General features: G+C 36.2%; 1 protein-coding gene across 2 annotated transcripts in view; it reads right to left on the bottom strand.

Annotated features, from left to right (window-relative positions):
• The window catches only part of rxfp2a (relaxin family peptide receptor 2a), a 41,578-nt gene that overhangs the window by 23,033 nt on the left and 3,455 nt on the right, over positions 1–15,090 (bottom strand). Inside the window, exons 2-5 of one of the 2 annotated variants that reach the window (XM_042732859.1) lie at positions 10,392–10,535; positions 9,768–9,845; positions 8,169–8,274; positions 7,175–7,246 (exon numbers count right to left, since the gene is read on the bottom strand). In XM_042732859.1, the coding sequence (XP_042588793.1) occupies positions 7,175–7,246; positions 8,169–8,274; positions 9,768–9,845; positions 10,392–10,535 (400 nt within the window). Of the gene's footprint in view, positions 1–7,174; positions 7,247–8,168; positions 8,275–9,767; positions 9,846–10,391; positions 10,539–15,090 lie in introns of both variants that reach the window. The other variant, XM_042732858.1, reaches the window with a different exon arrangement.

The following is a 15,090-nucleotide window of genomic DNA, read 5'->3' as shown; positions in this document are numbered from 1 at the left end:
AACAGAGTCAAACCAAACTCTGTGTTTGTACAACTTATCATAATACTGTACAATTGTCATGCTGTTCACTGTAATGTCCCAATGTTTTTATCCAATACATTTTATGTCAATTAATACCTCATTTTTATAAGCCTCATTTAAAATGTTACAACAGTAGTGGACTGAGACTTTTATATTGTTTACCTGTCATTACACAGACATCATTTTCAGTTGTAAAGAAGACAATCATTGACACCCTTCACAATGAGAGTAAGCCACTAACATTCATTGCCAAAGAAGCTGGCTGTTCACAGAGTGCTGTATCCAAGCATGTTAACAGAAAGTTGAGTAGAAGGGAAAAAGTGTGGAAGAAAAAGATGCACAACCAACCAAGAGAACCGCAGCCTTATGAGGATTGTCAAGCAAAATCGATTCAAGAATTTGAGTGAACTTCACAAGGAATGGACTGAGGCTGGGGTCAAGGCATCAAGAGCCACCACACACAGACATGTCAAGGAATTTGGCTACAGTTGTCGTATTCCTCTTGTAAAGCCACTCCTGAGGCGTCTTACCTGGGCTAAGGAGAAGAAGAACTGGACTGTTGCCCAGTGGTCCAAAGTTCAGAGAGCAAGTTTTGTATTTCATTTGGAAACCAAGGTCCTAGAGTCTGGAGGAAGGGTGGAGAAGCTCATAGCCCAAGTTGCTTGAAGTCCAGTGTTAATTTTCCACAGTCTGTGATGATTTGGGGTGCAGTGTCATCTGCTGGTGTTGGTCCATTGTGTTTTTTGAAAACCAAAGTCACTGCACCCTTCTACCGAGAAATTTTGGAGCACTTCATGCTTCCTTCTGCTGACCAGCTTTTTGAAGATGCTGATTTCATTTTCCAGCAGGATTTGGCACCTGCCCAGACTGCCAAAAGCACCAAAAGTTGGTTAAATGACCATGGTGTTGGTGTGCTTGACTGGCCAGCAAACTCACCAGACCTGAACCCCATTGAGAATCTATGGGGTATTGTCAAGAGGAAGATGAGAAACAAGAGACCAAAACATGCAGATGAGCTGAAGGCCACTGTCAAAGAAACCTGGGCTTCCATACCACCTCAGCAGTGCCACAAACTGATCACCTCCATGCCACGCCGAACTGAGGCAGTAATTAAAGCAAAAGGAGCCCCTACCAAGTATTGAGTACATGTACAGTAAGTGAACATACTTTCCAGAAGGCCAACAGTTATTTTATTGGTCTTAGAAAGTATTCTAATTTGTTGAGATAGCGAATTGGTGGGTTTTTGTTAAATGTGAGCCAAAATCATCACAATTAAAAGTACCAAAGACTTAAACTACTTCAGTATGTGTGCATTGAATTTATTTAATACACAAGTTTCACAATTTGAGTTGAATTACTGAAATAAATTAACTTTTCCACGACATTCTAATTTATTGAGAACCACCTGTATATATGTCAAAAAATGGAAAAGGTAATGCTAATTTTCTGCCAGAACACTGTCAGTTAAGTTTACATACATTTCCTGTAATCCTAAAACACAAAATGCAATGCATAATATTAAATACAACTTAAATATGAATCAGATTTGTACCATTAATTTTGAACCTACAGTAACTTCTCAAGAAACTAATAAAATCTAAACCAAATAAATAAAATGTCTTCGCAACTGAAAAAAAAATAAAAATAAATCCCAGGTAAATTTTTGACTTTCTATTTAAATACACTGCATGCTTTGCTCAGTTTTCGCCTCTTTCTTTCGCCAATCTGGACTTACAAATGCATCTGAGTTTTACTCTTCTGAAGTTTTCATTTACGCTTATACCACACACTGCACAATTTTAGCCCCGATTTTCACTTTCGTAAATTGCAAACAAATGTCCGAAATCAGAGGCAAATCGTTCATGTGAGTCACAATCACGCAGTGTGAAATATCAAAGACACAATCATAGAGAATCGCAGAAATATTTGTCATGCTAAATATCTGGACCTGTCAGTGATTCAAAATCCTGCTGTGTAAAATGAGTTTGAAATGGGCGCTGACTGAAAAATACATTGGCAATGACAATGAGAGAGCAAGATACAGGGCAGCGGGAAGTAAGGGAATGAGTTTTCAGCGATTCTTCCTATTATAAAGTCATGCAGTGTGTGACCTCCTATCGCCGATCCACAGTACAATGTGAACACAGCAGCAACTAAATGCTACCCCAGACTGTCGTGCAGTGTGAAAACAACAGTGATCCAATGACTTTGAAAATTGTGCAGTGTGAACTCTGCATTACAGATTCTTAGTCACACATGTGAACAACACAACACTGATGTCTTTACTTCCAGGTAAAGAAGCTGTCAATCAAAATCTCACTAGCCCCCTACCCAAATTTTACAGTCTTTGTCGAATAACTATAAGAGGGTTTGCTGATGGTGCAAAGCTTCCCCTGACAGCCCTAACCTTGTCTGCAAAAAGAGACAAAAATCATTAGAAAACACAGATACAAGAGATGTAGCAGAAGAAACAATATTGTTAATAGTCTCAAATAGAGTTTTAGGATTTCTTTTGCAGGCAGATATCAGTTTCATAAAATCAGACACTCTAGCATCCTTGATCATCTCATTTAGATCTGACCAGAGCTCTTTAAGATGCAGGTGGTGAACTTGGAGCTGAGTCACTTTCCATAAACGCTTAATCTTCACTGGGGATTGAACTACATTTACATTTGCATTTACATTTAGTCATTTAGCAGACGCTTTTATCCAAAGCGACTTACAAATAAGGACAATGGAAGCAATCAAAGTCAACAAAAGAACAATGATATGCAAGTGCTATAACAAGTCTCAGTTAGCTTAACGCAGTACAAGTAGCAAGGTTTTTTTTATTATTATATAATAAATAAAAAGAAAACAGAATACAAAAAGATTAGAGAAGTGTTAGTTTTTTTGTTTTGTTTTTAAAGAAAACAAGCAGTTAGTAAATGAACAGAGTGCAAGTCTAAAAGGTTTTTTATTATTATTTTTTTTATAAAGAATAGAATTAGAATAGAAAGTGCTAGAGTTAGAGGGTCAAATAAAGATGGAAGAGATGTGTTTCAGCTTGAAGATGGCTAAGAACTTAGCAGCTCAGATTGAATTGGGCAGGTCATTCCACCAGGAGGGAACAACTAATAAAAAAAAGTCTGTGAAAGTGATTTTGTGCCTCTTTGGGACGGCACAATAAAGTGGCATTCACTTGCAGAATGCAAGCTTCTAGAGTGCACATAAGTCTGAAGTAATGAATTTAGGTAAAGGGGTATAGAGCCAATGATGGTTTTGTAGGCAAACATTAATTCCTTAAATTTTATGCAAGTAACTATTGGAAGCCAGTGCAAATAAATAAACAGAGGTGTGACGTGCATTCTTTTTGGCTCATTAAAAATGAATCTTGCTGCTGCGTTCTGGATTGCGTATTTGATAGAACTGGCTGAACGACCTGCTAAGAGAGCACTGCAATAGTCCAGCCTGGAACTACTATTTTAAATAGAACGTATTATACATTCAAAGCATTTAAATAGGTTTGAATGAGCAGTAAACCCTCTAAAATCAGAACTCAGTAAATGGCTTCTCTTCCAAATCTTATTGCTTTAATTTGGAAGAAGGATGATAATCTCATCTGCCACTTTTTTTTTCTTGGGTGCAGAACATCTTAAAAATGAATGCTCAAGTGAAATGAGATCAAAAGCATGCTCTTGATTCAGAGGTTCCTGTGAGGGACACACTGACCCAGTGAGAAAAGTGGAGCTCTAAAGCTCTCACCTGCAAACATTAACAGCCATCACCACATGCTCCCAACAAGGGGAAGGGAAATTTAGCAATGGGAAGCCCTGAAGAATTCATGTGCATGCTAGGAAGAACTGTGCGCATAAGATGTTAAAACTAAATTATTTGGACACTTTTCAAAGGTTGGTGGAACATTTTCATTACCCTGATATCAGTTTGTTAAAAATTACTGCAAACAAGGCGTAGTAAAGTAAAAGAAAATTTCTTTATTTTTATGCAGATGCCACTTGGTTTGATATTTAATACAATAACATTTACATATATTAAAGGAACAGTTCACCCGAAAATGAAAATTTACTCACCTCCTGGCCATCAAAGATGTATGAGTTTGTTTCTTCATTGGAACAAATTTGGAGAAATTGTGTCACATCACTTGCTCATCAATGGATCCTCTGCATAAGTAGGTGCAGTCAGAATGAGAGTCCAAACAGCTGATAATAACATCACATCAATAATCCTAAAAGTAAAAGCTGTGTGTTTGTAAGAAACATATCCATTATTAAGGTGTTTTAACTTTAAACAGTTGTGCCTGGCGAAAGTATAAGGCCATAATCCATAATAACACTTCCTCTATTGAAAAAATCCATCTCCTGTTGTCCTCACACACCAAAGTCCACAAACACATTTGTTTAGAACGGTTTTAGTCATTTTTGTTTTGGTTGTTATTTGTAAACTGTGCAGATTTCTCTCCTGATTCAGACTACAAGATTTTATCACTGGAGAAAGCACAATTATGGATAGACGACTCGTATTTTAGCTAGAAGCAACTTATAAATTATCATAATGATGAATTTGTTTATTACAAACACCCAGCTTTTCACTTCACAAGACATTATTTGATAGACCGGGGTTGTTACTTGTGGATTATTGTTGTTGTGATGTTTTCACCCATTCACTGCAAGTGATGTAATGCAAATTTTCTCCAAATCTGTTTCTGTATCTTGATTATATTTTCAGTCAACTTTAATTTTTGCGTGGACTACTCCTGCTGCTAATTCTAACATTAATAGACAAAAATATCCAAAAGTTTTGAAACACTAGGTCTCTAAAATTCTCTTGCGTTTGCACATTTCTGACTTCTTAATGTTGTTATAGTGATCAGATCACAAAACTCAAAATGAGATGTTAATACTACATTTAACTGGGATCTATTCCAGTTAATTAATAATGGCAAAAAATAAAAAGCCAGAAAATCAAAGATATTCAGATCAATAGGCCTAAACTGCTGTAAAGCGCTAAACAAAGATGACATCTGTCATTTAGACTGGCTCAGCATTCCACAGATGGTCCCAACAGCCCTTTACTGTCCCTTTTATAGTCTTCTAAAAAAATGTATTAGTCTGTGGCTTCAGGGGTAATTTATCCTCATCACCACATGTCGCTGCAAGTTTTTCTCATCATTGTTCAAAAATATGATGTGTAAAATAACCTGAGCTTTATGACAGGTTATCAGTTATGAGTTGTACCCTGAATGTGCGTTCGGAGTTATGTGTTTCAAGATGGGGCAAAACAAAATATTTCAAAGAAAAAATTCTATCAAAGAAAAGAAAAGAAAAAGAAGAGTCCTTCGAAATTATAAAGAATTTATTTGACAATTTAACGAGTTTGAAATCCCATATAATCTTTAGGAAATTATGTTTAAACTTATTTGGCTTGCTGTTCACTAATGAGGGGCTCGATGAAGCAGCTTTAACTCGAGCTCTGATATACCACCACAGAGACTTGACAAAGGATGATTACAAAGGGTAAGGTATCTAAGAAGAAGGTGGAGATTGGGGAGGTGGAGGGATGCTGGAACAGCTGAGACTGGAGAGAGGTAAGCAGCTGTTTACTGTGTATACTCTGGCTGTTGATTGAAAGATTAGATGGGCTCGCACCTCACTAACTTACGTTTAGGAACTTCTTTTATTTTCCTGTCTCGCTGAGATGGTACTCAAAGCTAACACAGTTCATTTTCACTCAACTGACATCACAGATCTCTGTAAGGGACATCTGTGTGCCAATCCATGAAGCCCTATATTATGTAGACACCCTGTGCAGGCCCATTTCAGCTATTAGATAGGGTGGATATAAAGTCTGTTCTCGGCTCTAGGCGTTGTCTAGCCAGTGGTGTCTTCTCTTTATTTCTGCACAATGAATCATAGGCCTAACCCACAATTACAACACACACAAACATCTCATCATCTAATCATTCATATCAATCAAAAATACAGTGAAAACTTCCACATCAATTGGTTCATATCTCACGTTGTGCATATGATCTTACAGAGTATAATAAATGCATAATTCTCTAGGTGTACAATTTAAATCAGAAAGACCTTAAATATAAGATAACATTTTTAAATTTTTTATAAGTATTGCCAATCAACAGCAAGCAGCAGGATTAAACCAGCTTGACTCACCAAATGATATTCATTTGAAAAGTATGCAGGAGAATCAATTATGCAAACTTGTTAGTGCCTTTACAGTCAAGATATGGATGCCCATGAATCAATTTAAATTTAAACTGAAAGCATAATGAAGGTGTTCAACCTCTGACCCATGGAATTTCATTTTAAAATGTCTGCCCTTTTCAACATTTGTACTCATATGGAGAACACTTTTACATCTGAGGTTATCTGAGGTGGCAAAAAAAAAATTCTGAACGAGAAAATTATTAACTGTATGAACATAAAACAAAACTAATCAAACTTTATGAAATTAATAGTCTGTGAAGCTCTCATTTTTTAACTGATTTTAAAAAGTTTTCTTCAGGTTTGTCTTGCTTTCCATTAAAAATATTTCAGAAAAATGAGAAAGTAAAACTTATTTTTAGACCGCAAAAACCTCACCAGTATAAAATATTGTTCATAAGATCAAATCTGAACAAACTGAATTATGAATGAAGGTCTGAGCAGTAGATTGTGTAGACAGGAGGCTGTACTGTCTAGTGGCCTACAAGTCTTATTATAAAAGGTTGCATGGTGGCCAGAAAATGGGTGAGATATTGCACTCGTCCCCCTCAGACAACCATGGTTTCAAGACGTAACCTAAAGTTCTCAGAGCTGAGATATTTTGGTTCATTAGATATTGGAAATTTCACAGCCTCCATAAATTTAGATGTCAGCAGGAACTGGCGACACACAGCAAGTGGAAAACCGTTGAAAGACTCAAAAAACATTGGCTGAAGACTTTTAGCAAACAGAATGGCCCAACAGTCTTAAATTTATAGTATAGATGATGTTAATTCAATAGGAATGCTCTTGTTTCTTTTCTTTTCCCTTCTAACTACAGAACCCAGTAGCTTTTCTGTATTATATGAACCGATTATCTGGCTTGTCTTTGTCATCCATGGCTGATTCTGATTATGATTGTGCACTTTAACACTTAATTAAGTGATACTCACAGCCTCTGCAGTTGTGTGTATTTGGAGAAGATGTAGTCATCCAAATTCCTGATCCTATTATTCTTCAGAGACCTGTTAATTTTAAAGCATCGAGTTACAAACAACACATCATTACAGGTGTAGTTCTTCTGAGAACGGAAAATCCTGTCATCTTTTACATTACTAATAATGTTGTACAAAACAATTCTTTTTATATTCCATTCCATTAGCTAAAGCCATATGATATATTTGTATGAGGAACAGACCAATATGTAAGTCATTAGTTAGTGAAAATCATTCCAGACTCAGATTCATGGACTACTTTGATTTTGTGAGCTCGCTTGAACCTTCAGTACCTTCAATACCTTCAATAGAAAAGAAAGAAAAACCTGGACATTTTAAATATCTCCTTAGGTGTTCAAGACAAAAAGAAAAATCATACAGTTTTCAAAGAATATGAGCGTCATTCAAGAGTAAATGATGAACAGAATTGCCTTTTTTCGGGTGAATGATCTCTTTCTTTTTATACCACAAGGATGAAACAATGTGGTTTCCTGGATATAAATTAGAAACCACTGATATGAATTATCTAACATTCCCCTTTTTCCAAAAACATCCCCAGAATCCAAAAGATAATCTCTAGAATCCTTATTCCAAAAATCGTAAATTATCAATAGATACATGTTCTGCCCTTTTTATCTCAAATGATCTTCAAAGTCCAGATCAAAACAAATCAAAAGTTTCATAAGCACAAATATACCCCATGCCGAACAATCTAAACATAACCAAAACCAACCAACAAAATAAAATCCAACCTTTCAAGCAGTGTGCATAATTTTTCCTATGTCTGGTAAATGTTCAGCGCAAATAAGCTCTTTATCTCGTTAAGCTTTATGGCTCAGTGATGAAGCACTATGTCTCACTGATGCCAAATTTGTACTTCTAAAGATTAATAACCTCTCGTGGGAGCAGAGGAGAAAAGCTCTGCAGATGGATCCCAGCTCGATGTACTTACAACCAAGTCACATTGGAGGAGAGGACCGGTACAACATGCAGGTTGACGTCAACACATTCCACCTCGGTCTTAATGCAATCACAGCTCTCCGGGTACTGCTGCACAACTGTACAAGATCAATAAAAACAGACAATTATTCAATTATTATAGTAACACACTATTATTACATGTAGTACACAAAGCTAAAAAAAAAATAAAAAAAAAACACTAAATAAAAAAGATTTATTGCATTATTGTTGTTTCTTTGATTTGCCTCCAATTGTTAATTTCTGGCAGGAACACAAATATTGTCAATACAGCATTTCTATTATATATACATGATTTATAAGGTTGACCCAACAAACATATTAGATGCTTTGCATTACTGCATTTTTCATTGTTGAAATTAGTCCTGCATTGAAAAAAGTTCTTGTTTTAGTTCCCTTTCAAATTATGAATTATTTTCCTGTCCACTAACTCTCTTTTAAATACTACAATTTTGAACTAAACATATTTACATATTTAATATATAGACATTAGTATCAATTTAACTATTGTTTCCATTAAATTCTATTAATCTTGTAGGAGCCATTCAACTCCAAAATAAATAAAAAAATCCCCACATCAGGAATGTGTAAAAATTATATGATACATAAATGTAATTATGATCTAGTTACACAGTATTAGGGGAAGTACTCATGTTTTTTAATAAAATAATAATAATGTAATATTTAAAATATTTAATTTTATTTTTATTCAAAAATCATAATTTCATGCCTGCTTATGTGCCTTTCAGCAAATCAGTTTACAGGACAAATACAGAGCAAGCGTCACCTAATTAATATTCATAATCCATGTTCATAAATGTTTATAAAAGTAAATATAGTATTCTTCATTTGTAAGCTGCTGGATAAAAGCGTCTGCTAAATGAATTAATGTAAATGTATAAAGTTCCCCTATTTTCAAGTCAGTATTAAGCTCCCAGTAAGTACAAAAATTTCAAGGCCAAGGGACTTTGAAAGCTAATAAATTTCCAACCATGTGTTTCTACAAAATCGTAAAACTCAGATTTACAACACATTACAGTAAAAAGCAGCCTATAGGATTTCAGACTTCAAAAGCGTCCTGTAGGCTACTAAAGCCTTTTTTTTATGTGTGCTGAAAAAAAGTGGAAGTGGCGAAAGAGAAAGGGATAAGAGAGGTAAGCAGTTTTATGTTTTAGCGCCATGTCGCGTTGATTTCATGTCGCATTTTTATTGGTTGGTCAGTAAATGTGGATCGTACCAGCAAACACACTGTGCCATGATCATTCTGTATCATAGGCTTTCTTTGGTCGCAAGACCGTGACAATGGCCATCTTTGAACCTCTCTTACTGTACGACATAAAAGCTACGATCAAAGAAATTCGCCACGATTGTTTCACGATGTCAATCTTTCGTCTGGGACTGCCGAAAATCGTGCAGTGTGCTTAGGGATTTAGAGAAGCAAAAAATCTAAGTCTGGCCCTCACATGGAAGTTGCAGCAGCATCTTGAACTAGTTTTTTTTGGACGAGCATCAAGATAACATCACTCATGCTAATCTTTTCCAAAGGAAATTGGATCAAGACCGGGACACATACAGCAGTCATTAGGAAGGTCCTGTGGCTCTGCCTTTTTAATAGTGCGGTCAAAGATATCCGCCCATCCGCTGTTGTCCCCTGCAGAAAGCAAAAGCAAGTCTTTGTATGAGAAAGTATCCACCGTAACAATATAAAAATGTCACTTTAAAGACATGAATGACTTTTTGAGGTCTAAAAGAGATGTAATTTCTCCCTGCATGGGAAAACTGATTACATCAAGGTTGAATAAACATCACCTCCTAATGTATTTCAAAGTGGAATCAATGGTGATAAATTTTTGTTCCAACTGTAAGTCTGAACATTACATTTCCTACATATTTTAAAAGTCAAAAAGACATTAGAATTGAGTACACCTTTAAGTACATCGGTAACACTATTTTAAGGTGTCTTTGTTACACAGGTTACATGTACTTACGATTATAATAACAATTAATTATGCATAAGTGCATGCAAGTAACACTAAGTCAAATCCTAATTCTAACCCTAACCATATAGTAAGTACGTGTACTTAATTAATTTCACATAGTACTGGTACTTAAATGTATAATTACACCGTAACAATGACACCTTAAAATAAAGTGTAACCAATTTCATGGAATTATCAGCAAAGTAAAAAAAGCTCACCGCAGTGTTCCTCATCTGCTCCGTTCTTGCAGTCCCTGTGGCCATTGCACTGAAGGACCTGGGGCAAACACACACTCATGTTTCCACAAGGGAACTGACCCAGAGGGCAATTTTCTGTCACTGCCCTGCCAGCCATCATGGATGCTGCTGGGGGCCATAAGAAGAGGGCAAAAGAAGGGAGAGAAAGAAAAGTTACAACATCTCCCAGTACAAAAGAGATATCTGTAAAAAGCTCTTTCAATCACTGCAATAATTTGTGCTTTTGTCAGGGCAAAGTAGATGACTGGAAGCCCTCCAGCAGTGTTAGATGGAAAGCATAAGCCAACACACAAATATGCACCAAAATACAGCAGAGTTTGATCGAGTTTGTCCTTCAGTGTCTACAAAAGATATGGAAAGTTTATTTTTCTCCCTTTTGAAAGTTGCTAAGCATATTTATTTTATCATCTTAACCATGTACGCTGACAGCTCTAGATGCAGTAATTACAACGACATAAAAAGCGGTCACACACAGCATGTGACAACAATAATATATTTTGTAATTGGAAAATATGACGACTTCCATACCATACGGCAGGCAATTCTTCTTCTTTCCATTTGACGTGACAAAGAGAGGCCAGAGTACACAAACAAAACATTCTGTGCAAAGGCTTTTTCACAATAAAAAATAACTTACAGCTTAATTTGGCATAATAAATTCTCTCGTTGGTGATCTTTCTTATCGGCTCTCACTAACACTCATCACAAAGTGGATTTGTGATAAATTGCGAGGGTGGGTGGTTCTCGCAACGCGTAGCTTTATCACAATGAAACATAGCCTTGTCTCTGACAGCCTTATATACAAGAAATACGCTGTTATGTCTAAGGGCTATTTGTCACATTGTCTATGTCACATTGGGAGCTAGTGAATGGCATGACTGTCAGAGCATATGCAGCTTAGAACAAATATGTTGGGCATTATTGGTGTATACAACAACCAGTGCTAGTTACAGCTTGTAGTGTATACAGCTTCTGTCTAAGACTAACCATGGTCTCTTCCATACCATATGGGTAGGAGTTTTATTTTATTTTTTATTAAACACATTATGGAACACTGTCATATGCATTAAAAATGTAATAAGGGGGTAAATAATCCTGCTATATCCACTCTTTTTGGAAAAAAATACATAAATGTTTGAACTAACTGGGTTCCTTCCTTGAACCAGATGTTAACTGCTCCTAGAAACTGGAGGAACTGATTTTGTTTTTTAATTGAATCATTTGTAAAACTGTAGAAAATGCTTAGAGCACAGGCTTTCACACATCAAGTAATAAAAGAAAAAAGCTTCAAGCATATAAACACCTTCAAGTTATCATCATGCAACCTCAAATCAGGAACATTAGTAACCTTAGTCCTGGTAAAGAAAAACAACTCTGCATGGAACAATATTTTTAGCACAGGCTCAACAGTAACATTTCTGTCTGCAAACCTTATCAAGCCAGTATTTCTGATTTTCGATGGTTTGTAATTTTCTACCCATTCTTGCTGATGCTAACAAGACTATCACAAGTTATTTTTACAATTAAAAAAAAAAAAAAACACATATGTCAGCCAGCAAAACAATTAGATAACAGTAGCTGACAAAGTAGCAAACACAATTCGTTATAAAAATGCCACAGAAACCAAATGTTGAAGTGTGCACAGCATAAAAATTAGTGTAGAAGATAAAAAAATTAAAGTGCTGACCAAATAGGGCAGGGATCTCCAGCCCCGCTGCTGGAGTGCTACCGTCCCACACACTTCAGTTCCATCCCTGCTCCAACACACCTGCCTGTAATTTTCAAGTAATCCTGTACAACTTGATTAGCTGGTTTATGTGTGTTTGATTGGGGTTGGAGCTGAAATCTGCAGGATGGAAGCTCTCCAGGAGCAGGACTGAATGCAAAACACAGAACAAGAGAGATGTGACATTCAGTTACAATATAAAAATTCTTATCTTTTGTTTGTTTCCAATCCTATTTTTAGCAGACAATTTTTATTTTTTATTTTTTTTGCTGTTCCCCCAATCTGTGACTTCATTTAAAGGGGTCATCAGATGCAAATTCACTTTTGTTTGTTGAACATAAATATGTGTTGGAAGTGTGTGTATTTTAAGGAAATGCGCCATTCCCCGATCTGGCTAAATGCGGTTAAGTTCACGCGAATCATTCGTGATCCAACTTCATCTACAGAAGAAGTGAGTATAAGGGTTTTAATGAATCTTTACAAATTGCCTTTGCTATAATATATGCTAGTTAGCAAGTTTTGTGGCTGAAGTTTACAGTCTGCTCATCACCCCACGGAAGAGAGGGGCGGGGTCAGCAGAGCTCATTAGCATTTAAAGCAACATGGACTAGAACAAGGAGCTGAAAACTGAGCTGATTTTGACAGCGTAAAAAGGGTGTTTTTTACACTACCATTGGAAAATTTTAACCAAAGTATGCTATAGACTTTTCATTAAGACCCTAGAGAATCATATCAGCTTGTGGAAAATGGGCATCTGATGACCCCTTTCAACCTATATTTGGCTTCCAAGAATTAAAAAGATCAGCACTATTCTAGCAGATATGTTTAATCCACCTGGATTATGGTACATAAAATGTTTCCAGTGCCAGTATTCATTCGTTTTTCTGCAGATACAGCTGAGAAACAACAATAAGTCTGTGACTTCAAATAGCTAGTTTTGCCTTTCCGTGGCCAAGATTCCTATTAAATCCGTATGTGGCCATCAGGGTACATCAGCACTCGAAGCGACATATTCAAACAAACAAATTAGCTCGTTTTTAGATGCCAATGCTAATCAGGATCATCACTGCAAATTCATGTAAGAGCCGAGTCCAGATCAAAAATATTAAATGAGGATGACCTCTGGATGGCTAAATGGTATCCATGCAGCATGCAGTGCACATTAGGAAACCTCTTTAATAAAGTAATAAAGTGGCCAACTGCCACTTCAAATTAACCAAGAGAAAAATAAATAAATAAATAAATAAATACAACTTTCTGATCAGTGGCAATAAAAATGCTTTCATTGCCTGGCTGTAAACTTAATGGTTGTCACTGGTGTGGAATGTCCTTCTGAAGTCAATTTCAAAACGTATTCAGTGTTCCTGTGAACATTCAAAAATAAATGCATAGGTAAGCAAATACTCAAATCATGAAAGGTCATGGTATTTGAAATATACATGCTTCATACAGTGTGATGAATGGCTCAGCACTGACCACCTTAGAAAAAACACTAATCAAAAACTGGACTGGAGCAGGTATTAATTAACCATATAAGGTAAGTGATTTTGAGATTAATCAGAAATCTGAATTCAACATGGAAAATGTGCATTTTGTCTCTAAACAAGTGAGAGAATGGAAATGCAAGCAGACTTTCTGTCAGGTCATTCTGACCATCAGCAGAAAAGGTGTTATCATGCTATGCCTAGTTAGGGCTATACATGACTTTTTATCTTCCAGAGAAAACCCAAGTCTTTTGACATAACATAACGAAAATGTAGCAATTCCAATCCAACACAAATATTTTTTTATTTTTGCTGCAAGGTAAAGATAAAAAGTGAATGAATTAAAATTTCTGCCCATTTCTCACAGAATTAGAAGGTTTGGAAAAAAGCATGATTAAGAGTATGGATTACTGTTACGGGTCTTTTTTGTTTATTTTTTATCCATTCTGGAGAGTCCCTGCATGGAAAAAAAACGTATCTTGTGTAACATGGAAAAAGATAAGCATAAATGTTTGGGACAGCATGAGGGTGAGCAAATAATGTCAGAATGCTTAGTTTAGGGTGAACTATTCCCTAAAATTGTGCATTTATTTAGTTTTCCAGATGGGAATCAAGGGATTGAGCTGAGTCACAAACTTGTCACCTTCTCATTTATCTTTCGCTCCTGCACAAAGTGGCTGTAATCCTAGTAACTGGACCAGGTGGGCCCAATGAGGCCTGAAAAAATCTGTTTTTCATGATCTCGTTAGCAGCCTTCCAGCAATGATCCGTTTCATGGTGTCTCTGAACGTGTTTAAAGTTGGGATCAAGCAAAAGAAAGTCTGGTCCTTCAAATCAAGAGAACAAAAAAATTTTTAAAAGGTGTATTGAGAGCCAGAAGAATCCACAGGAGACGACTTTATGTTTCCGACACATTTTATCTGTTGGATTTCTACGTTTGTGGCATGAATCTTAATCGCAGGAGCCTTTCTTATGCTACAAAGAAAAAGAAACATTCTAAGTCTGGAAATGCAATCATTTGCACTGAAAAACCCAGATGCACATTTTACGTCTCCCTGAAGATGTCTTTGTTTAAGAGGGAGCAGAGTACTTCCTATTCATCACAGTTTTTGAACTGCCACAGTAAAACTGCCGCAAAGGGATTATAAATGTACTGTGTATCATCACCATTTTAATTTCTGCAAATATTAGTGCTCTAAATAACTGCAAGTTTCCTGTTTATATTAATATATTTCATATATTAGCCACTGATCTCTATGGACCAATGCATCCGATCTCTTGGTTCAATGTATCCAATAGCCCAGAATGAATCTAATATGTAAAAAAAATTAGTTTCTCCTCTTCAATTTGTGTGATGTGAGAAACTACAGTACATACAGCACAGGCACCTGCGTTATGAATGATATGAATGAAACAAACAATCTCTAGCCCAGACAATCTTTGATAAGAC

Source organism: Cyprinus carpio, chromosome B10, assembly GCF_018340385.1.
Source record: "Cyprinus carpio isolate SPL01 chromosome B10, ASM1834038v1, whole genome shotgun sequence".
In the NCBI taxonomy this organism is placed as follows: Eukaryota; Metazoa; Chordata; class Actinopteri; order Cypriniformes; family Cyprinidae; genus Cyprinus; species Cyprinus carpio.
The sequence above is the reverse complement of the archived record's forward strand: the minus strand, read 5'-3'. Positions and strand labels throughout refer to the sequence as shown.